At 44.4% G+C, this 24,865-nt stretch overlaps 1 protein-coding gene across 2 annotated transcripts in view; it reads left to right on the top strand.

The window, feature by feature from the left end:
• bcas3 (BCAS3 microtubule associated cell migration factor) overlaps positions 1-24,865 on the top strand; it is a 936,691-nt gene that overhangs the window by 69,029 nt on the left and 842,797 nt on the right. For both annotated transcript variants that reach the window (XM_070856931.1, XM_070856932.1), the window contains exon 6: positions 5,683-5,764. In XM_070856931.1, coding sequence (XP_070713032.1) covers positions 5,683-5,764 — 82 coding nt within the window. The remainder of the gene's footprint in view (positions 1-5,682; positions 5,765-24,865) is intronic.

Consider the following 24,865-nt stretch of genomic DNA (forward strand, 5'->3'; position numbering starts at 1 on the left):
TTTTCTTTTGGCTTTTTATCTTTGGCTGTTTATTCCCTCCATGTTCTAATAGTTTTGCCAACCAGTGGTTTAATTGTCCCTCTTGAACAATCATTGTCATCTGAACACCATCAGATAGTTGTATTTCCGTTGATCCACTTGGAGTTTGCCATTCTGCTGTCTGTTTGGAAGCTCGTTGCTGGTAAGTATTCCCAGGCGTTCCAAGTTGCTGAAAATCTAATCTGTTCTGACTTGGATTTCATTGGGTGGGGAAAATACCCAGTCTTAATGCAGAATAAGGACAGATTCATCTGAAGGAGCTTTGTTGGCAATTCTGGGACTGTTGGGCAGCAGAATAGCTTGGCAAGACAGATTGTGTTTCTGCTACATTTAGCAGCTACACAGTTGACCTCGCTGGTCTTTCCAGCATATATTATTTATAATGACTGTGAATTACAAACTCGGAATGAAGGAAATCGGCTCTCTCCAGGCAACAGGATTTCACTTCACTGCTCTGAGATTGTTAATGTAGGAATGTTTCCAACTAAATGGTTTTAAAGTTAATAATGAATGAAAAAAGGTGTGTGTTATTAATCAACCATGCACTGCGTGCAGCACATTTCAACATTAAACTGTAGCTGTTTTCTCTCCTTGTCCTGCTGCCCAAAACCCTAGTTATTGATGGGACACTCGCTCGATAGTTCATTTTTGTTTCACAACCCACTGAGCAAAAGCGCAAGTGTCATAACTTGCAGTTTACTCTGATTCTTAGGCACAAAGAAGGATGCCATTTTCTTTTCTTAATTAAAGTGGTGGATGGGAAGTTAACTTTGTATAAATTTATACAGAAAAATGTTGTTGCAACCAATTTTCCCCATTATATAATAAGATGATTTGTTTTCAGTTTTCGTCTGTACCCATATCAAGGGGGATGGGTGGGGAATGGAGGGGAATACAAGAATTTCACTTATTTCAGCATGGTTTAATTGGCAGCACCATCTCATCAAAAGAATCAAAGATTCAAGCCTCACTCTAGGACTTGAGCACATTATCTCGGCTGACAATTCTGTGTAACATTGAGGGAGTGCTGCACTGTTGGAGGTGCCTTCTTTCGCATGTGATTTTAAGCCGAGGCCCCGTCTGGTGGTTCAGGTGAAATGTTTCATAGCTCCACTTGACGAGGAGCAGGGAGTTCTACCGGTGTCCTGATCAATATTCTTCCCCCAGCCAACATCACCATCTCATTTCCTGTGTGTGGGATCCTGTTGTGTGCAAATTTACTGTCTTTTTTAAAAATTAATTCCTGGAATGTGGGCATCGCTGGCAAGCCAGCATTTATTGCCCGTCACTAATTGCCCTTGAGAAGGTGGTGATGAGCTGCCTTCTTGAACCGCTGCAGTCCGTGTGGTGAAGGTGCTCCCACAGTGCTATTGGGGAGGGAATTCCAGGATTTTGACCCAGCGACGATGAAGGAATGACCGATATTTCCAAGTCGGGATGGTGTGTGACTTGGGGGGGGAACTTGGAGGTGGTGGTGTTCCCATGTGCCTGCTGCTCTTGTCCTTGTAGGTGGTGGAGATCACGGGTTTCGGAGGTGCTGTAGATAGTATATACTGCAGCCATGGTATGTCGGTGATGGAGGGAGTGAATGTTTAAGTTGGTGGATTGGGTGCCTTGCCCTGGATGGTGTTGAGTTTTTTTTGAGTGTTGTTGGAGCTATACTCATCCAGGCAAGTGGAGAGTATTCCATCACGTTCCTGACTTGTGCCTTGTAGATGGTGGAAAGACTTTGGGGATTCATGAAGTGAGACACTCGCCACAGGATACCCAGCCTCTGATCTAGAAACATAGAAACATAGAAAATAGGTATAGGAGTAGGCCATTCGGCCCTTTGTGCCTACACCACCATTCAATAAGATCATGGCTGATCATTCACCTCAGTACCCCTTTCCTGCTTTCTCTCCATACCCCTTGATCCCTTTAGCCGTAAGGGCCATATCTAACTCCCTCTTGAATATATCAAATGAACTGGCATCAACAACTCTTGGAGCTATAGTATTTATGTGGCTGGTCCAGTTAAGTTTCTGGTCAATGGTGATCCTCAGGATGTGGATAGTGAGGGGCTCGGTGATGGTAATACCATTGAATGTCAAGGCGTGGTGGTTAGACTCTGTCTTGTTGGAAATAGTCATTGCCTGACACTTGTGTGGTGGGAATGTTACTTGCCGCTTATCAGCCCAAACCTGAATGTTGTCCATGCCTTGCTGCATGTGGGCATGGACAGCTTCATTATCTGAGGAGCTGCAAATGGATCTGAACAGTGTGCAAGCATCAAACATCCCCACTTTTGACCTTATGATGGAGGGAAGGTCATTGATGAAGCAGCTGAAGATGGTTGGGTCGAGGACACTGCCCTGAGGAACTCCTGCAGCAATGTCCTAAGATGATTGTCCACGTAATAATGGACTGCATGGCTTGACATTGGATGCATTTATTAACTCAGCCTTAGGGGCAACTTATTACAATTCCAGAAGCAGCTATTATGAGCCATACAAACATGCATGTATTTTCAAATGAGGGCTGAGAAATTAATCAACATGTTGACAGGACCATTGAGCTTTAGATTTATAGTTTTGTTAAGAGTTATTATTGTCTCCTATTTTTTTGTTCCATTGAAAAAAAATTACTTTGTTTATAAAAAAAGTATTTTTACAGGATGTATTTTCCCAGTCCCAGTGGAAATTATTGCAGCAAAACAGTACATTTTTTAACTGCCGCTTTCTTAAGTACTTAAGATCACATAAGAAACTGCTTGAAATGATTGTGAAGCGGCTTTATGTTCCAGTCTGGTTTTTGATGTTTTTTCAATCCGCCTACATACATAAGTAGAATGGGATACATGTTTTAAATCTGTTCGTGTTGCTAAATGCAGTGATATAGCTTTGATATTTTTTCTGGTCTTGTTTGCGCTTTTCCAATGCTAGATGCCAGTTCAATAATAACAGCTTGCATTTATATAGCGCCTTTAACATAGTAAAACATCCCAAGGTACTTCACAAGTACCTTCACAGGTACTTCAAAGTTTGACACTGAGCAATATAAGGAGATAATTACGACAGGTTGGTCAAATAGGAAGGTTTTAAGGAGCGTCTTAAAAGAGAAGAGAGAGGTTTAGGGAGGGAATTCCAGAGCTTAGGGGTCGAGGCAGCTGAAGGCATGGCCGCCAGTGGTGAAACAATTAAAATCGGGGATGCACAAGGCACCAGAATTGGAGGAGCGCAGAGATCTTGTAAGGCTGGAGGAGGATACAGAGATAGGGAAGGGTGAGACCATGGAGCGATCCCAACTTGATGAATAGGAAAGTATCTTTCGCCAAGGCCTCTGTCTGTGCTACTCTGTAAGGTGCCGGAGGAGTGAAACCTGGGGCAAGAGTGACGTTGATTTTTATTTATTTTCCACTGGCAATTATTCTTTAAGATATGGTGCACCTAGCTACATTTGGTACGGTCGGTGCCATCATTAGCATGCTCCTGCACCCAGAATAAAAGTCGCTTTCACTACTAAATGTCTGTTGTGCTGCGTTGTAGCATGCTGCAGAAAAATAAGGTAATCAATTGAGGTTATTGTGGTGGATGAGAGTTGTTGTCGGGTCAAGAAAAGAGTGATTAACTTTAAAAAAAAAAGACTTTCCTTGGAGTCTCGGTGTATAAAGGGTTCCTCCTAGTGTAGTACTAATCCATACATACCCAGGTTTGGTTTCTGATCTGTACTGAGTTAGCTGATTTTAACAAATGCAACAGTAGGCATTCTACAATTGGCCGCAGCACTCTGGATCAGGGAAAATCCACCATTTTGTTGAATCTCTGACAAATGCTCAAATTTCCTCAGGAGCTTGGCTAAAGATACTAAGACTCCACTATCTGAGAAACAACTTGTATTTATATAACTATCATATCTGTTGGAAGCATCGCACTTCACACTTAGTGCATTACATTGAAATGCAGTGAACGTTGTTATGTAGATGAACATAGCTGCCTTTTTTGTACACTGTAGAACTCCACAAACAGCAATGAGATCAGTGACTTGCTAATCTATTTTTGGTGGTGTTGGTTGAAGGATGAATGTTTGCCAAGGCACTAGGAGAACTTTCTACTCCTCTTCAAAACGGGATTCAGCAAGTCTTGGCTGAACATTTCAGCAGAAGGACAGCACTTCCAGCAGTGCGGCACTCGTTCTGAGGTGTTGGCCTAAATTATGTATTTGAGATCATTTGAGTGGGACTTCAATAACAACCGTCTGTCTCAGAGACAAGAGTGCTAACAAATGAGCCAAGCTGAAAGAGGCTGATGTTTCAGTCACAAGGTTCCTGCTCTCTGTAGTTTTTCCTCCCAAAGCCACTTTACTTTGCTTTGCTACCTATTTTAGTTGTGAATGGAACTGAGAACTGTAGAATTGAACAACAACAGCTTGCGATGGGACTAAAAGCCAGATTCAGAGGAGTGGAGAGCTCCAGAAGGGTTGAAGGGCTTACAAAGATAGTGAGCGGAGTGGGACCATGTTAGGATTTAAACACAAGGATTGAGAATTATTAAATTTACGGCATTGAGTGGGAACCAATGCAGGTTAGTGGGGATAGAGGTGATGCGTGAGTGGGACTTTTTGTAGGATAGGTTACACACAGCAGAGTTTGGATAAGTGGAAGGTCATGGACGATGCAAAGTCAGCCAGGAGACCAATGGAATAGTTGAGTTTGGAGGTACAAAGGCATGGATGAGGGTTTCAGCAGCAGATGGGTTGAGGTAGAAGCGGAGGTGGGGAGGTAGAAGTAGGTGGTTTTGGTGAGGGAGAGGATATGAGGTTGAGTTGGGGTGTTGTTACAGAGTTGAGGAGGTTACAGAGATTGGGAGGGATGAGCCATGAATGGAGTTAAACTCATCATCATAGGCAGTCCCTCGAAATTGAGGAAGACTTGCTTCCACTCTAAAAATGAGTTCTCAGGTGACTGTACAGTCCAATACGGGAATTACAATCTCTGTCACAGGTGGGACAGACAGTGGTTGAAGGAAAGGGTGGGTGGGACTGGTTTGCCGCACGCTCCTTCCGCTGCCTGCGCTTTTTTTCTGCATGCTCTCGGGGACAAGACTCGAGGTGCTCAGAGTCCCCCAGGATGCTCTTCCTCCACTTAGGGTGGTCTTTGGCCAGGGACTGCCAGGTGTCGCTGGGGATGTTGCACTTTATCAAGGAGGCTTTGAGGGTGTCTTTGAAACGTTTCCTCTGCCCACCTGGGGCTCACTTGCCATGTAGGAATTCCGGGTAGAGCGCTTGCTTTGGGAGTCTTGTATCAGGCATGCGAACAATGTGGCCCGCCCAACGGAGCTGGTCCAGTGTGGTCAGTGCCTCGATGCTGGGGTGTTGGCCTGATCGAGAACACTGACGTTGGTGCATCTGCCCTCCCAGGGGATTTGCAGGATCTTGCGGAGACATCGTTGGTGGCATGGATGGGTCAAGGGAAGAGGAGAGATGAGAGCAGAGCCTAAGAGAAATAAAGTAATGGGCTCTGGTCTGGAGCACCAACTGATATGCACAGTTTAAGTTGTAAAGTGTTGGGTGCTTGTGTTGATGAAAATATGAAACATTTATTGTCTGAGAAGAATGTGTGACGTTCTTTGGGAAATTTGACTCTGTCATCGTCTTTTTTTACAGATGAGTGGTGAGGCCCAGGAGCTGTACTCTGTCCGTAATGGTCCCATCCGGACAGCCCGAGTCCTGCCTGCACCACAGACCGGTAAGCTTTGAGCACTGCATCCAGTTCAATGCAACGTAGCTTCATTGAAAGGATTGTAAAATGTCTCATTTCCAAATCCTTGTCAATTTATTTAAGCAGAGCAAATTTCTTGGCAGGATGCAGCTACCATTTATTGGGTGCAAGGTATCACTACAGGAATGTTAATGAAGATCTCCTCAGTATTGTTGTAATTCAGATATAAACCCAATTGCTTTGTGAAAAGCATATGTTTGCAGACCGAACTTTCAAACTCATGATGGGAACTCATCGGTGTTGTCACTATGGTTACATTATGGGGAAAGACCATAACTGGATAGCTCTCTCAAAGAGCTGGCACGGACACGATGAACCGAATGGCCCCATTCTGTGCTGTATGATTCTATGATGTGATTCACTTTAGCTCATCTCTGTTAATAGGCTATCACACTTAAACCAATATAGTGTTGTGTTGTACAATAGACTTCTTGAGAGAACGGCTTGAGACATCTGGTGAGAAGGCAGCTTTTGGAATGGATCTATTGAAAAGGAAGGAATTTATCGGACTGAGTGGTCTTTCCTTGTCCCCAAAAATTCTTATGCAAAATCAGCACATAATATAGTCACGTTCTTGCAGAAAGGTTCAGAGCAACATTGGCTGAGGTCTAATGTCTTAGAACTTTAATGGAAGGTGAAATGTAACAATTTTTTAAAAATTGAAAAGCTTGTTTTGAACTAAAATAATGCAAACCATTTAAATTCCTTTTCCCACTCAGATGAAAAGCAGCAGAGAGGAAAAAGAATGCTTTCCTGTTAACCATTTGCAGCTTTGGCTAATTATATCCCATTTAAAGCTGGAATCGTTTGGTCAGTGTAAACCCAGACGCTATCTATTTAATTTCTAATTTAATTTAATTTTTAATGGCAGAAACTTGGCTCATAGGTGCTGACACCGTGGTCCCTTACTGAAGCCTCCCCGACTGGCTGTACATTCCACACCTGCCCTACTCAAACTGGCACGGTAGCATTGTGCCCCTTATCACCAAATCTCACCTTGGTCTGTCCCCTTATTCCTCTGGTACCTTATCCTCCTGGAGCACCTCACCTTGTTCCAACTCTCTCACCTCTCCTTTAAAATCTTCATTCTCTACCGCCATACCGAGATTTTCACTGCTTTCCTCCTTCATCCTCTCTGTTAATTCGCCTTGCTCTCTCTCCTCTGAGTTCAGTGTCCTCCTGTCCTCCCTTAACCTCTCCCTCTATTCACAGTCACCCCCTCAACCTCTCGCATAGCCTCTCTATTCCCACCGTCTCTATCACAGAAATGGCCATCTCTTATCACTTCCTTGTATCCCTCACCGCTCACATCCCCCTTACTGCTTCCAACCCCACTTTCTTCTATAATAAAAACAGAGAATGCTGGAAATCTCAGCGAGTCAGGCAGCATCTGTGGAGAGAAACAGAGTTAACATTTCGGGTTAATGACCCTTCATCAGAACTCTTCTATGTCTGCCCCTGGAAAAATCTCACTCCCAAGTCACTTAGAGTGGCACTTCCAAACTCCAAGCTGAGTAGCCTCCATTTGCCACGATTATTCTGCTCGATCACACCCTCACCTCCACTGTTGAGTCCCCAGTAAAACCCTTACCATCTTCCACCCTGATCGTTCTCCCTGGTACGGCCCCCATCTTCGTTCCCAAAAGTTCGAGGGGCGCAAACCTCAGTGTTTATGGCGGACAACTGGTTCGGGCATTCATTGCCAAATATGGGTGGACCATATCATAGGAACATGGTAACAGAGTAGGCCATTCAGCCCCTTGAGCCTGTTCCACCATTCACTTAGATCATGGCTGATCTTTATTTTAACTCCATCTACCTGCCTTGGTTCCATAACCCTAAATGCTTCTTGCCTAACAAAATTCTATCAATCTCAGCTTTTTAAGGGAGGGAGTGCCAGATTCCCACAACCCTTTGTGTGAAGAAGTGCTTCCTGACATCGCCCCTGAATGGCCTAGCTCTAATTTTAAAGTTATGCCCATTTGTCCTGGACTCCCCCACCATTAAGCACGATCAGGTTCTGCTCTCTCTGCCAAAACTGCTCCCTACTCCTGAAGCATCCTGGAATGCAATGTCTCCTTAAATCCCTCTCCCCTGCCACCTCCAGCCTCACCTCCATCAACAAGTGCGAGTAACTCAAGGACTTCTTTGTCATTAAGATTGAGACCATCCATTCAGCTGCCTTTATCGCATCATTCCCTTTCCTTTGTCAAGCTTTCCCCAAGGTTTCGTCCTGCCCTAGTCCTGTATTTTCATCTTTCTCAAGTTTCTCTCCTATCTCTTCTCATGCCCTCGCCAAGCTCCTCTTGTCCATGCGACCTACTTCCTGCTCTCTCAACTCTATTCCTACCAATCTGCTGACCACCCAACTTCCTTCCTGGCCTCCATATTGGCTGATATGGTAAACGGTTCTTTTCTCTCCAGCACTGTTTGGCTCCGTTTTCGAACTCCCTTCCTCAAAAAAAACCCACCCTTGACTCCTCTGTCCTTGCCAATGACCGTTCCATCTCCAACAACAACAACTACAACAACTTGGCTTTATATAGCGCCTTTAACGTAGTAAAGTGTCACAAAGCACTTCACAGGAGCATTATCAAACAACACTGAGCCACATAAGGAGATATTAGGACAGATGACCAAAAACTTAGTCAAAGGAGTGTCTTAAAGGAGGCGGAGAGGCACTCTTATTATGTGTTTTCTGCCTCTTCCTCCACCTACCAGTGTATTGACACATGATTCCATGGGCATCTTCTAGTACATTGCCCCAGAGGCCATTCTTCCTGTGACTAAGCCTTTGGTCAAAGGAGTGTCTTAAAGGAGGAGAGAGAGAGGTGGAGGGACAGAGGGAAGAGTGAGTAAAATAATTAGAGTAAAATGGAAGAGCAAATTATCCACAAAAATGGATAGTCCAGTACCTCTTAAGGGTTCTTAATTTAGTGCTTTGACGTTTCTTTGTATTTACATTGTAACCAATCCCCTACATTCTGTTAAGTAAAGTATCTGACTCTCAATGTGGGTTTTCTGCCTCTTCCTCCCCCCACCAATGTATTGACACATGATTCCATGGGTATCTTCTGTTACATTGCCCCAGAGGCCATTCTTCCTGTGAGAGCTTTCAAGATATTCATTCATGGAGATCATCACAGCTGCTTCCCATGATTTCCTCATCCTATGTCCTTACACATTGAAATCCCATCAGGACTCATTGAAAACGGTGCAGGGAATTGAGGTGATTGTTCTCTTCCCTAGTTCAGAGTTGCTGACATCAATTGTAAAGCCCATGCTGGTACTAGATTAGTTAAGTGGGCACAGACCAGGAATCAAATACTGGAGCTTCTGGTCGGCATTATTCCGTTCTTATTTACTGAACTCTGTTATTTTTCTGGCCAAAGAACTTGCTTTACAAATCTTGGGTCTTAGTTAATTTCTCACGTATAGTCAGGTCACTCCTATAAGCAGAAAGGGCATCTTACATTTAAGCATGTGCACTACGACAAAGTATCAAGCTGCATTGTAACCCAGGGCTGTAACAACCGTATCCCCCTGTGATCTGAACTGGATTACTCATGTCTTTCGCATGTGTCCCCACGTGCCGGTCCAATCTTTTCGAAGGCAGACTAAGAAAACACTTGGTCAGATGAGTCCAGATACGAATTGTTCAGCTGCTTTATTTCAGTGCATGAACGTACAGAGCAACAATTATGATAGACTTTCATAATTCAAACAGTACAACTTGTCTTTGTGTAATTATACAAAATAATTGATGTGCTATGCTTCCTTACATCTCAGTATGTCAACTTGCTTGGCTTAAACAAAATAACTTCTAACTACCCCCTGCGTTCTCTTTCTGAGCCTGGCAATAGCTGGCCCTTGCAGCTTTTCCTTTAAAAAAACCTCTCCGACTGCCTGTGTCACCATCTCTCTTCTGTATACCCATGTGTTCACAACCCAAACGGATGCCAGATAACATCCACTGAGTGCATGGGACTTAGGATCTCCGAATACAATGGGTGGAAGGTGTTTATCGATTAGAACGTAAGAAATAGGAGCAGGAGTAGGTCATTTGGCCCCTCGAGCCTGGTCCGCCATTCAATAAGATCATGGCTGATCCAATCATGGCTCAGCTCCACTTCCCTGCCCTCTCCCCACAACCCTTTATTCCTTTGTCGCTCAAAAATCTGTCTATCTCTGCCTTAAATATATTCAATGACCCAGCCTCCACAGCTCTGGGGCAGAGAATTCCACAGATTTACAACCCTCTGAAAAGAAATTCCTCCTCATCTCAGTTTTAAATGGGTGGCACTTTATTCTGAGATTACGCCCCCTAGTTTTAGTTTCCCCTATGAGTGGAAATATCCTCTCTGCATCCACCTTTTCGAGCCCCCTCATTATCTTATATGTTTCGATAAGATCACCTCTTATTATTCTGAACTCCAATGTGTATGGGCTCAACCTATCTTCATTAGTCAACCCCCTCATCTCCAGAATCAACCTAGTGAACCTTTTCTGAACAGCCTCCAATGCAAGTATATCCTTCCTTAAATACGGAGACCAAAACTGTACACAGTACTCCAGGTGTGGCCTCACCAATACCCTGTACAGTTGCAGCAGGACTTCTCTGCTTTTATATTCTATCCCCCTTGCCATAAAGGGCAACATTCCATTTGCCTTCCGGATTACTTGCTGTACCTGCATGCTAACTTTTAGTGTTTCATGCACAAGGACCCCCAGGTCCCTCTGTACTGCAGTACTTTGCAATTTTTCTCCATTTAAATTATAATTAACTTTTTTATTTTTTCTGCTAAAGTGGATAACCTCACATTTTCCCACATTATACTCCATCTGCCAAATTTGTGCCCACTCACTTAGCCTGTCTATATCCCTTTGCAGATTTTTTGTTTCCATCTCACAATTTTATATCATCAGCAAACTTGGCTACATTACACGCGATCCCTTCATCCAAGTCATTAATATAGATACAGCTGCACCCCACTAGTCACTATTTGCCAACCGAAAAATGACCCATTTATCCCGACTCTCTGTTTTCTGTTGGTAGCCAATCCTCTATCCATGCTAATATATTACCCCCAGCCCCGTGAAATTTTATCTTGTGCAGTAACTTTTTATATGGCACCTTATCGAATGCCTTCTGGAAATTCAAATACATCACATCCACTGGTTCCCCCTTATCCACCCTGCTCGTTACAACCTCAAAGAACTCCAGCAAATTGTCAAACATGATTTTCCTTTCATAAAACCATGCTGACTCTGCTTTTCCAAATGTCTTGCTATGGCTTCCTTAATAATGGACTCCAGCACTTTCCCAACGACAGATGTTAGTCTAACTGGTCTATAGTCTCCTGCTTTCCGTCTGCCTCCATTTTTAAATAGGAGCATTACATTTGCGGTTTTCCGATCCGCTGGGACCTCCCCAGAATCCAGAGAATTTTGGTCGATTACAACCAATGCATCCATTATCTCTGCAGCCACTTCTTTTAAGACTTTAGGATGCAAGCCATCAGGTCCAGGGAACTTGTCCGCCTTTAGTCCCATTATTTTACCGAGTACTACTTCTTTAATGATAGTGATTATATTAAGTTCCTCAATCCCTTGAGCCCCTTGATTATCTACTATTGGGATGCTTTTAGTGTCTTCTACTGTGAAGACCGATACAAAATATTTGTTCAAAGACTCTGCCATTTCCCTGTTCCCCATTATTAATTCCCAAGTCTCTTCCTCTAGGGGACTAACATTTATTTTAGCCACTCTTTTCCTTTTTATGTACCTGTAGAAACTCTTACTGTCTGTTTTTATATTTTGTGCTACTTTACTTTCATAATCTAGCTTCCCTCTTTTTATTTTTTTTTAGTTGTTCTTTGCTGGCTTTTAAAAGTTTCCCAATCCTCTGGCCTCCCACTAGTCTTGGCCACATTGTATGCCCCTGTTTTCAATTTGATACCATCCCTTATTTCCTTAGTTAGCCAAGGATGGTTATCCCTTCTCTTACAGTCTTTCCTTCTTATTGTGATATATTTTTGTTGAGAGTTATAACGTATCTCCTTAAATGTTTGCCACTGCTCATCAACCGTCCCTCACTTTAATCTATTTTCCCAGTCCACTTTATCCAACTCTGCCTTCATACCTTTGTAGTCTCCTTTATTTAAGCTTAGGACACTAGTTTGAGATCCAACTTTCTCACCCTTCATCTGAATTTGAAATTGAACCATGTTATGGTCACTCATTCCAAGAGGATCCTTTACTCGGAGATTGTTTATTAATCCTGTCTCATTACACAGGACCAGATCTAAGGTAGCCTGCTCCCTGGTTGGTTTCACAACGTACTATCCCAGTGCACTCTATGAAGTCTTGCTTAAGGCTACCCTGGCCAATTTGCTTTGTCCAATCAATATGAAGGTTAAACTTGCCCCTGATTATTGCCGTTCCTTTTTTACAAGCCTCCATTATTTTTTGATTTATACTCCGTCCAACAGTGCAGCTGCTGTTTGGGGGCCTATAGACTACCCCACCAGCGACTTTTTCCCCTTATTATTCCTTATCTCCACCCAAACTGATTCAACATCTTGATCTTCTGAGCCAATATCGTTTCTCACTAACGCACTGATCTCATCCTTTATTAACAGAGCTACCCCACCTCCTTTTCCTTTCTGTCAAATACCCCTGAATATTTAGTTCCCAGCCTTGGTCGCCTTGCAACCATGTCTCTGTAATGGCTATCAGATCATACCCATTTGTATCTCTTTGTGCCGAAAATTCATCTATTTTGTTACAAATGCTGCGTGCATTCAGATAAAAAGCTTTTAAATTTGTTTTTTTTACCATTTTTTCTGCTTTGACCCCACTTTCTAATTCACCTTTATATTTATACATTCTGTCTCTTCCCGTTACGCTCTGGTTTTCATTTCCCCCAGTGCTACCCTGCTCTATTGCCTTCTTCTTATTCTTTGACTGTTTAAATTTTTGCTCACCTGAACCCTCTCTCCCACTAATTAGTTTATAGCCCTCTCTACATCCCTGGTTATTCGATTTGCCCGGCCCCTAGTCCCAGCATGGTCTAAGTGGAGCCCATCCCAACAGAACAGCTCCCTTTTACCCCAGTACTGGTACCAGTGTCCCACGAACCAAAACCCATTTCTCCCACACCAATCTTTGAGCCAAGTGTTCAACTCTCTGATCTTATTTATAAATCTGTGTCCTCTGGTTACCGACCCTTCTGCCACTGGAAAGAGTTTCTCCTGACTCCCCAACGCCCTTCCACCATCCACAAGGCACAAGTCAGGAGTGTGATGGAATACTCTCCACTTGCCTGGATGAGTGCAGCTCCAACACTCAAGAAGCTCGACACCATCCTGGACAATGCAGCCCGCTTGATTGACACCCCATCCACCACCTTCAACATTCACTCCCTCCACCACTGGTGCACTATGGCTGCAGTGTGTACCATCTACAAGATGCATTTCAGCACCTCCCAAACCTGTGACCTCTGCCACCTCGAAGGACAAGGGCAGCAGGCACATGGGAGCATCAGCACCTGCAAGTTCCCCTCCAAGTTACACACCATCCTGACTTGGAAATATATTGCCGTCCTTTCATTGTTGCTGGGTCAAAATCCTAGAACTTCCTCCCCAACAGCACTGTGGGAGTTCCTTCACCACACGGGACTGCAATGGTTCAAAAAGCCAGCTTCCCCAACAGCACTGTGGGAGTTCCTTCACCACACGGGACTGCAATGGTTCAAAAAGCCAGCTCACCACCACCTTTTCAAGGGCAATTAGGGATGGGCATTAAATGCCGGCCTTGCCAGTGACGCCCACATCCCAGAATGAATTTTAAAAAAACCTTCAACCTTCAACCCTTAACCTTTTGTGCTCCAAGGAGAATAACAGTTGCTGTGTATCAGTCTTTAATGTGTGCAACTATGGCTGGAATCAAATGAGAGCAAACTGCAATAGAAGTATGCACCCTGTAACTAGTCAGTGGTCAGATAAGTGTTCAGGACACAGGTTAAGTAACAGTTTACATTTATATAGCGCCTTTCAAATAAACATCACGTTATAGAATCACAGAATGGTTACAGCACGGAAGGGTCATTCGGCCCTTCTAGCCCGTGCCAGCTCTCTCCAAGAGCGCTTCAGCTAGTCCCACTCCCCTGCCCTTTCCCTATAGCACGACCATTTTTTTTCTTTCAGGTGCTTATCTAATTCCCTTTTGATAGCAGTGATTTAGTCAGCCTCCACCACCCTTTCAGGCAGTGCATTCCAGGTCCTAACCTCTCGCTGTGTAAAAGCGATTTTTCTTGCGTCACCTTTGGTTCTTTTGCCAAAAGAGGAGGGTTGCCAACTCCTGGTTGCATGTATTCCTGGAGATTTCATCACATGGCCTCCAGCTGCTCCGCCCCCACACACCCGCCATTGGTCCATCCTCGCGGTGCGCTGCCTTCCCACGGCCAATTGGAAAGCGAACAAATTCTTCATTACCAGATTGGCTGATTCTTGACTGTCAGTTAAACATCCCTTTTCCCATCTTCAATATTTTTATAATTAATAAATGAAAGTGTTCAAAGAAATTGGAAAAAAGAACACACAATTTTCAGAAATGATTCTTCTTGGATGGTCACAGCACTTGTGCCGGAGATTAATTCTTCATTCCTGGAGACTGCGGGACAATCCTGGAGGGTTGCTGACCCTCTGGGCTGGGCGATGGACAGCCAGCAGGTAGTAGGAGTGAAGTTTTAATGAAGTGGGAAAGAGGTATCAAGGCGAAGAGAATCCCAGCATGTGGCTGCCACCGGTTTGTGGGTGGGAAGGGGGCGCAAAGGAAGATATGAAAGTGTTTTTAAAAAAAAAATTAGTTTATTCGTTCATGAGATGTGAGCGTCGCTGGCAAGGTCGGCACTTATTGCCCATCCCTAATTGCCCTTGAGAAGGTGGTGGTGAGCCGCCTTTTTGAACCGCTGCAGTCCGTGTGGTGAAGGTGCTCCCACAGTGCTGTTCGGGAGGGAGTTAATAAGAACATAAGAACATAAGAATTAGGAACAGGAGTAGGCCATCTAGCCCCTCGAGCCTGCTCCGCCATTCAACAAGATCATGGCTGATCTGGCCGTGGACTCAGCTCCACTTACCCTCCCGCTTCCCATAACCCTTAATAAGACTCATAACCCGGGATTTTGACCCAGCGACGAAGAAGGAACTGCCGATATATTTCCAAGTCAGAGTGATATGTGACTTGGAGGGGAACGTGGAGGTGGTGGTGTTCCCATGCGCCTGCTGCCCTTGTCCTTCTCGGTGGTAGAGGTTGCGGGTTTGTGAGGTGCTGCCGAAGAAGCCTTGGCGAGTTGCTGCAGTGTGGGATGCTGGGATTTAGGGCTGGAAAAGTTTGCACAAGGAGTAGCATTGATGTTCTGCTTAGGTAAAATTGCTTTTTTTTTTCTTGATCTTTGGCTTGGTACTCAAATCAAAGCCAACCCATTAGAAACTTGCCAAATTCAAGCTTTGCTGAAGGCAAAGAAATAAAGACTTGACCCTGTTGGCAGATTTTGGTGGAATAATAAATAATTCACTATTGATCTGAACCAGTGACTTGTTTCTCCCCCACTCCCTCGTGTATCGATTTCGAGGATCCTTCAGGTTTTTTAGAATTGAGCAGAGTTTAAACTCACTCCTTTTCTATGGTGGCCACATGATTTTTAACTGCTCTTTTTTAATTGCGCTGCAGTTGCCTGTGTCTCTTTATCTATCTCACGTCAGTAAAATTCTAAGCATATGTTCGAAAGCTGGGTGGCGACTCTGTTTATTTTCAACTGGCCCTGATCTGAACTTCAGCAGATTTTCTGTGAGAGTAAAGTGCACAACAACAGCATTGAAACTAGCTGGAAGCAGATGAAAGCAGAACACTTTCACAGAGAATGAGTTGTAGATATATAACACGCGGGCTGAAAGATTCCGAGCTGAAATGAATCGCTTGTGAAATGAATTATAACAGAGAATCTGATTGCAGTCAATATGGCACAAACAGTGTTTTACTGTGTCTGACTGTCAAAGAGGGATTGTTTGATGTGGGAGTCGAGGGTGGGTGGATTTGGCTCAATCTTAATATAGGTGACAGTGGTGATAAGAAATTTCTTCCCAAGTGTGAAGCTAGTAATTCAAATAGTTAGTGCTTAACCCTTTGCCTTCAAGAACCCGGTTTCCTTACCAAAAGTAGGTATTTATAAAATTGTTTATTTAATCCTCTTTGCCCCATTTTGGCAAGACAATTACAGATGAGGAAGAATATTTGTCATGTATTAGTTCAGCCATTCAGAAACACTATGGGCCCAAGTTTCCACACGATAAAAAACGGGCGCCGCTCCGAGCTGGGCGCCCGTTTTTCGCGCCTAAAACGGCGCCTAAAAAACAAAAATCGCAGCTCCTTGTCTGCCTGGCGCGGCGCCCAGGGGGGCGGAGCCTACACTCTCGCCGATTTTGTAAGTGGGAGGGGGCGGGTACTATTTAAATTAGTTTTTTTCCTGCCGGCAACGCTGCGCGTGCGCATTGCAGCGTTCGCTCATGCTCAGTGTGAAAAAAACATTGGCACTCGGCCATTTTTGTCGTTCTTTGTAGCTGTTTAATTTTTGAACATTTTTTTAATGAAAGCACATTGCCATCAGCACATCAGCACTTGCAGCCTTCTCACTGTCTCCTCCCCACCCCCCCCCCCGCGGGAAGAACGGGCGCCTCCTCCCCCGCCCGCGGGAAAGAACGGGCGCCTCCTCTCTTTCCCCCCCCCCCCCCCCCGCGGGAAGAACGGGCGCCTCAGGCTGACTGCAGCATTCTCCGTGCCTGAAGCACTTTCACACAGGTAGGAAGATGGTTTATTTAATCTTTTCTTTGCTTATAAATGTTTATTCAGGTTGGATTTATTTGTATAATATTTGTAGAAGTATAAATAAGGATTTATTGTAGAATTTAATGACTTCCCTTCCCCCCCCCCCCCACCTCGTTCTGGGCGCCTAATTTGTAACCTGCGCCTGATTTTGTAATGTGTAGAACAGGTTTTTTCAGTTCTACAAAAATCTTCACTTGCTCCATTCTACTTTAGTTTGGAGTACGTTTTCACTGTGGAAACTTTCAAATCAGGTGTCAGTGGCCGGACACGCCCCCTTTTGAAGAAAAAATTCTGTTCCAAAGTAGAACTGTTCTACCTGACGAGAACTGCAGAAAAAAAAATGTGGAGAATTGCGATTTCTAAGATAGTCCGTTCTCCACCAGTTGCTCCTAAAAATCAGGCGCAAATCATGTGGAAACTTGGGCCCTATACTTCTTCCATTTCTGCATCTAGTTGTTAAATTCAGCATTTTCATCTACACTACCTGATCTCCATTTCAAACGTTGATCATTGTGAAGAACTTCCTTATATCAGTCCTAAAGTTACCTTTTACGACTTCTGAACCAGTATCCCATTATCCTACTCCCACAATTGAATTTAAACGATTATAAAACATTTATCTTTCCCACGTCATTTACTGTCATATATACGTTAATCAGATTAATTCTTGGACACCTTTTTTGTGTCAGCAGTGGCTCAGTGGGCAGCACTCTCGCCTCTGAGTCCCACTCCAGAGACTTGATCACAAAAATCTAGGCTGATACTCCAGTGCAGTGATGAGGGAGTGCTGTACTGTTGAAGATGCCGTCTTTTGGATGAGATGTTAAATCTGCTCTCTCAGGTGGATGTAAAATTCCCATGGCACTATTTCGAAGAACAGCAGGGGAATTATCACCGATGCCCTGGTCAACATTTGTCCTTCAATCAACATAACAAAAAAACACATTATCTGGTCATTATCATATTGCTGTTGGTGGGAGCTTTCTGTGTGCAAATTGGCTGCCGCGTTTCCCACATTATAACAGTGACCACACTTTAAAAGTACTTCTTTGGCTGTAAAGCACTTTGGGACTTCTGGTAGTCGTGAAAGGCGCTTTATAAATACAAGTTTGTCTTTCTTTTTTCCTTTCAAGGTTGAAAGCCCTGAGTCTCTCCTAGTTCAATCCCCTGATATCAGGGATTAATTAGTCTTGGGGCTCGTCTTGGCACTTACTCCAATATTTGAATTTCTCCCTAGTGTCTGAGTATCTAGAACTGGCTCAGTGCTCAAGGTGCGTTTTGCAAGTTGTTGCAGCTAATGCCACATCTCTGGTTGTCATGCATCATTTGCATTTGAGAGATTTGGTAGGCATTCTGTTTCTGGGCCTCCTTCTGCTGTTCCTTGACCATCTATAAGCTAGGGAGCTGTGTCACAGATTTGTTGGAATCCAGTTGGTGTCAGATTTACTCAGTTGGCAGACATTCTTTTCTCTTGAGTCAGAAAGTTGTGGGTTGTGGGTTGAAGTCCCAGCCCAGGACTTCATAGATTATATCATGTTCCCTTTTGAAAGAATTTTGAAATTCTCGTAAATCTCCGCTGCACACTTTCCAAGGCCTTGACATCCTTCCCAAAGTGTGGCACCCAGAATTGGACACACAACTCCAGCTGAAGCCTAACCAGTGATTAATAAAGCTTTAACTTAACTTTCGTGCTTTTGTACCCTGTGACTCTGTATGAAGCCAAGGGTACCATATACTTTTTTAACAGTCTTATCAACTTGTCCTGTCACTTCCGAAGATGTCCGTACAAATGCTCCCAGTCTATCTGTTCCTGCAACCGCCTTTAAAATTGTACCATTTAGTTTATATTGCCTTCTGTTTGTATCGAGCATACAAATCTCTGGCTGAAGCGAGTATTTTACCAACGGAGATTAGCTGACAGAAGAGGGGAAGGCAAATAGACAGGGAAGAGATCAAAACAAAAACAAAAGGAACAAAAACATAATGAAAGACAGATGCAAGAAACGCAATTCTTAAAGAAAAAGATGGATTTTTTTTGCTACACATGACGCAAGTAAGAAGCAGAAATGTTTATGCTGTTCTATAATATTCTGCTGGGGCATTTAGCATTAATGCAGAATTGGTTCGATATTTTTAAGAAGCCTCTGTCCCACATTTCAGTGAATATGCCATCAAGGAGGGAAGAGATCTGAATGTGAGGGAGTGCGTTCAAAGATTGCAAGAGTCTGATCCGATTGGCATCAGTTGACTTTTTTTTGTTTTAAATGGGTTAGAAACATCTGGGAAAACCTAAAATAAATGCCAGATTTTCATTCTGCATTATGTACAATGAATTATGTATTCAAGTCAATTCCGTATTTTACGTAGAATCCATATAAAAGGCACTGAAGTGGCTCTCTGAGAAGCCCTGGCTTCTTCAATGGTGTGCCATTGAAACTTCTAAGCGGAAACTACTTGGATTAAATCATTGCAAAACATCCAGCGGCGAACAAACAGTAGACCAGGGTCCGAGTCTCGACCTCCAGTGTCTTCTGTGTGGTGCCTCCTTCCATGTGTTTCAATAGGATGTGACACACAGAAACTTTGATCGCCTTGATTTCACACATGATATTTACTTGCATGTTACATTTACTTTGCACAGCCTCAAGCGCTAAAAAAAATGTTATGAATTGTTTCTAAAATTGTATATTTCCATCTCCTAACTGAGCATTCCACTGTGTTTAAGGAACTCATTAATCCAGGCAATTGCAACTTTGTTATAATGGGGGAACAGTTGACGACTACAGATGGACTCGCTTATACTCTCTCTCTCTCTCTCGCTCAGTGCACCCCACCAGAGCTTAATTGTGCACACATGCAGCACAGAGTATTACGCACAAAAGTCCCAGGAAGATGAATGAAGTTTCCTCTACGGGTATAGTTGTTTGGTAAGAATGGATCAAAATGGGCGTCACAATGGCATGGCCCTCGCACTGCGACCAAGAACTAGAATTTATTACGTGAGGAACCTTAAATGTAAACAAACATCCTTTAATTAATCGAGCACCTTATTACATCTTCCAAAATGCTCCACACACATTAAGTTATTTATTGAAGTACAGTTGCTGTTATATGGGTAAACCCAGCAAGTTATTATTTAAATGGAGAAAGATTGCAAAGTGCTGCACTACAGCGGGACCTGGGGGTACTTGTGCATGAAGCACAAAAGATTAGTATGCAGGTACAGCAAGTGATCAGGAAGGTCAATAGAATCTTGGCCTTTATTGCAAAGGGGGATGGAGTATAAAAGCAGTGAAGTCTTGCTACAGTTGTACAGGGTATTGGTGAGGCCACACCTGGAATACTGCATGCAGTTTTGGTTTCCATATTTACGAAAGGATATACTTGCTTTGGAGGCAGTTCAGAGAAGGTTCACTAGGTTGATTCTGGAGATGAGGGGTTGACATGATGAACGGTTGAATAGGTTGGGCCTCTACTCATTGGAATTCAGAAGAATGAGAGGTGACCTTATCGAAACGCCTTAAGTTTATGAGGGATCTTAATGGGGTGGATGCAGAGAGGATGTCCTCTATTTCTAGTCTCCACTGATGGGGGAGACTAGAACTAGAGGACATAATCTTATAATAAGGAGCCGCCCATTTAAAACTGAGATGAGGAGAAATTTCTCCTCTCAGAGGGCTGTGGATCTATGGAATTCGCTGCCTCAGAGAGCTGTGGAAGCTGGGACATTTAAGACAGAAATAGACATTTTCTTAGACGATAAGGGAATAAGGGGTTATGGAGAGCAGGCAGGGAAGTGGACCTGAGTCCATGATCGGATCAGTCATGATCGTATTAAATGGCGGAGCAGGCTCAAGGGGCCATATGGCCTACTCCAACTCCTATTTCTTATGTTCTTATGCAATAATAGGGGATAGATAACATTCTCTGCAGCTGAGAGCATGAGTCCAGAAGGCCATGTTGCCTGCCCGATCCCAGGGTTAAGGACATCTTCCTCATGGCTGGAGAGGAACTTGTAATGGAGGGGGAAAGATCCAGTTGGCGTGGTCTACATGGGTACCAACTACATAGATAGGACAAAGAAAGAGGTTCTGCTTAGGGTGTATGAGCAGCCAGGAGCCAAATTAAAAAGCAGAACCACAAAGGTAATCTCTGGATTACTACCTGAACCACGAGCAAATTTGCATAGGGGAAATAAGATCATAGAGTTAAACACGGGGCTCAAAGACTGGAGAAATGGGTTTTGGTTCATGGGACACTGGCACCAGTACTGGGGTAAGAGGGAGATGTTACATAAGAACATCAGAAATAGGAGCAGAAGTAGGCCATACGGCCCCTCGAGCCTGCTCTGCCATTTATTACTGTTATGTATGTAGTAACTCGATAGACTGAATATGTAAACTAACATAGGTACAAACTTGGCTGTGCTTTATTCGGGCCCCAAAGTGAATACATTACATGGTGGCTTGCCTTTTATACCTGGGCCGCACACATGTGCATACAGCCCAATGACCTCCAACAGTGGCGCCAGCTGGTGGCTAATAACCCCAAGCATACATATATGACAATATCCCCCTTTAAGATATTAGTAACAGTCTTTTTACAAATTGAGACGGTCCAGGGCTTTCCGCTCCCGAGTTGATCGTCTCAGTTCAACTCCAGCCTTGGGCGAGTGTTCTGAGTCTGTTATGACTGGGGTCTGGGTAGCCGATCTGATGGGAGTGGCAATGACCATGTCCGGGATTGAAAGTCCCGATTCATTGATGGCAGCGGAGTCCTCTGATGACTGAGGGTAGGTTGGTTGGTCACTGATTGTGTCTTCCTCAGACTGTTCCGGTTCATCCGTGTGCCGCAGCTTTATCTGATTGACATGTTTCCTGCATGTCTGCCCATTCTTGAGCTTGACGATAAACACTCTGTTACCCTCCTTGGCCGTAACAGTACCGGCGATCCACTTGGGACCTTGACCATAATTTAATACATACACAGGATCGTTAACAGAAATATCGCGTGACACAGCAGCACGACCAGGATACCACTGCTGACTTTGACGTCTGTATTCAACATGATCGTTCAAGTCAGGGTGGACAAGAGAGAGCCTGGTCTTGAGACCTCTCCATCAATAGTTCAGCAGGGGGGATCCCGGTAAGCATGTGGGATCTTGTCCTGTAACTAAGCAATATGCGTGACAAGCGAGTCTGCAGTGAACCTTGAGTTACACGTTTCATACTCTGCTTAATGTTTTGGACAGCACGTTCTGCTTGACCATTAGATGTGGGTTTGAATGGTGCTAACCTCACATGTTTGATACCATTGAGTTTCATGAACTCTTGAAACTCCAGACTAGTGAAGCAAGGTCCGTTGTCGCTTACAACGATATCGGGCAGACCATGAGTGGCAAACATGACACGAAGGCTCTCAATGGTAGCTGTGGATGTACTGGATGGCATGATTATACACTCTATCCACTTGGAATATGCATCCACCACAACTAAAAACATCTTTCCCAGGAAGGGACCTGCAAAGTCGATGTGGTTCCTGGACCATGGTTTAGATGGCCATGCCCACAGACTCTGCGGCGATTCCGCTGGTGCTTTACTTAGCTGCATGCAAGTGTTGCACTGATGCATACATGATTCCAGATCAGAGTCCATTCCAGGCTACCATACAATGGGCATGGTTGGGTATGGCAGACCAATCACCACTAAAGTCACAACGTTTCACAACCGATAATATCAGGTCCTGGCTGGTCCAAGTCTTAACTTGTTGAGCCGTGACGGGGGTTCCTTCACTTTCAAAAGCATCCATGACTAACAGTCGGTCTGCAGGTTGTGGCGTCTCCCCATCCGGTGTGGGCAACGGCAGGCGGCTCAGTACATCGGCACAATTCTCGGTGCCAGGTCTATGGTGAATGACATAATCATAGGCAGATAATGTCAGTGCCCACCTCTGGATGCGAGACGATGCATTGGTATTGATATCTTTGTTTTCCGAAAACAGTGAAATGAGTGGCTTGTGATCTGTTACCAGTTCAAACCGAAGACCAAACAGGTACTGATGCATCTTTTTAACCCCAAACACACAAGCGAATGCTTCTTTTTCTACCAAGCTGTAGGCTCTTTCAGCCTTTGACAAACTTTTAGAAGCATACACAACAGGTTGTAGTTTACCCGACTCATTAGCTTGTTGGAGCATGCAACCAACTCCATATGACGAAGCATCACAGGCCAATACTAGATGCTTACACGGATCATAATGTACCAGCAGCTTGTTAGAGCAAAGCAGATTTGTAGCTTTCTCAAAAGCTCTGTCTTGAGACGCACCCCAAACCCAGCTGTCGCCTTTTCTTAGCAGCATGTGCAGTGGCTCTAATGAAATGCTCAATCTAGGTATGAAATTACCGAAGTAGTTGAGTAGACCCAGGAACAAATGCAGCTCCGTCACATTCTGAGGCTTGGGTGCATTTTTGATGGCCTTGGTTTTTGAGTCGGTATGCCTGATGCCGTCAGCAGCAATTTTCCTTCCCAGGAATTCGACTTCTGGTGCCATGAAGACGCACTTCGAACGTTTCAGTCTGAGTCCTACTTTGTCCAGACGATGTAGAACCTCTTCCAGGTTGTTCAGATGTTCGGCGGTGTCACGACCTATGACCAGGATGTCATCTTGGAACATGACGGTTCTAAGGACGAACTTCAGTAGACTCTCCATGTTCCTCTGAAATATGGCTGCAGCCGAGCGAATTCTGAAAGGACACCTGTTGTAAATAAACAGTCCTTTGAGTGTTGATGCACGCAAGTTTCTTCGACGTCTCGACCAGCTCCTGTGTCATGTAGGCCGACGTCAGATCCAGTTTAGTGAACGGCTTCCCCCCCCCCCCGGCTAGCGTTGAAAACAGGTCATCAGCCTTCGGTAATGGATAGTGATCCTGTTTCGAAACTCGCTTGATCGTAACCTTGTAGTCTCCACAAATCCTGACAGTGCCATCATTTTTCAACACAGGAACAATGGGGCTGGCCCATTCGTTAAATTCGACTGGTGATATGACTCCTTCATGCTGGAGTCTGTCCAGTTCGATTTCGACCTTCTCCCTCATGTACGGAACCGCCCGAGCTTTATGATGGACGGGTCTTGCATCCGAGTCCACGTGGATCTGCACCTTGGCTCCCGTGAATTTGCCGATGACTAGTTCAAACAATGAGGGGAACTTGCTTAGCACTTGAACACATAGAGTACCATCCTCCGACGACAACGCTTTGATATCGTTCCAATTCAATTTGATTTTTTCTCGCCAATTCCTGCCGAACAGCGTTGGACCATTGCCTGGAACAATCCATAACGATAAATCATGAACCGCACCATCATACGACAACTTGACTACTGCACTGCCAATCACCGTTATGAGTTCTTTAGTGTATCGCAACTTGGCATTGACTGGACGCGACTTAGGCCTCAAAGCTTTCGTGTTCCACAGCTTGTCAAATGTCCTTTGGCTCATTATTGATTGACTCACACCCATGTCCAGTTCCATCGGTACTGGCATACCGTTAAGTTTCACATTAATCATTATCGGTTGGCTCTTTGTTAAGAATGAATGCAGTCCATACACTTCCTCCTCTGGTATCTCGGATTGCATATCCGGATCCGCACTATACTGGTCATCATCCTCCACGTGGTGCGTCGCAGCACGCATGCTCAGTTGAGGACACATGCACTGGAGATTCCCCAGTCTCGAATAGCCTTTACAAATGTACTGTTTAAACCGACATTGATGATTGCCCCCACAACGCCAATACGGTAAAATTGGATTCATTCCCGTTGGCGGACTTTGGGCAGCCACAGGTTTCGCACAAGCAGTCGAGTAGGCCCTGCCATACGCAGCTCTGCCAAACGACGATACAGTCTTGTTTACAGTACTTGCCGAGTTCCGATTTTTCGATGATATCTGCTTTAAGTTTTTGTCCGTCGTCATGCATGCCTGGGCAATCGTGATGGCCTTGCTCAAATCCAGCGCCTCCACCGCCAGTAGCTTACGCAGGATTACCTCGTGGTTGATGCCGATTACAAAGAAGTCCCGCAGCATGTCTCCCAACGTGTTTTCGAACTTACAAGGTCCAGTTAGGCGTCTTAGGTCGGCAACGAATCCCGACACATCCTGGCCCTCAGAACGAGCGTGCTTTAGAATCG

Source organism: Pristiophorus japonicus, chromosome 16 (genome assembly GCF_044704955.1).
Source record: "Pristiophorus japonicus isolate sPriJap1 chromosome 16, sPriJap1.hap1, whole genome shotgun sequence".
Lineage (NCBI taxonomy): Eukaryota > Metazoa > Chordata > Chondrichthyes > Pristiophoridae > Pristiophorus > Pristiophorus japonicus.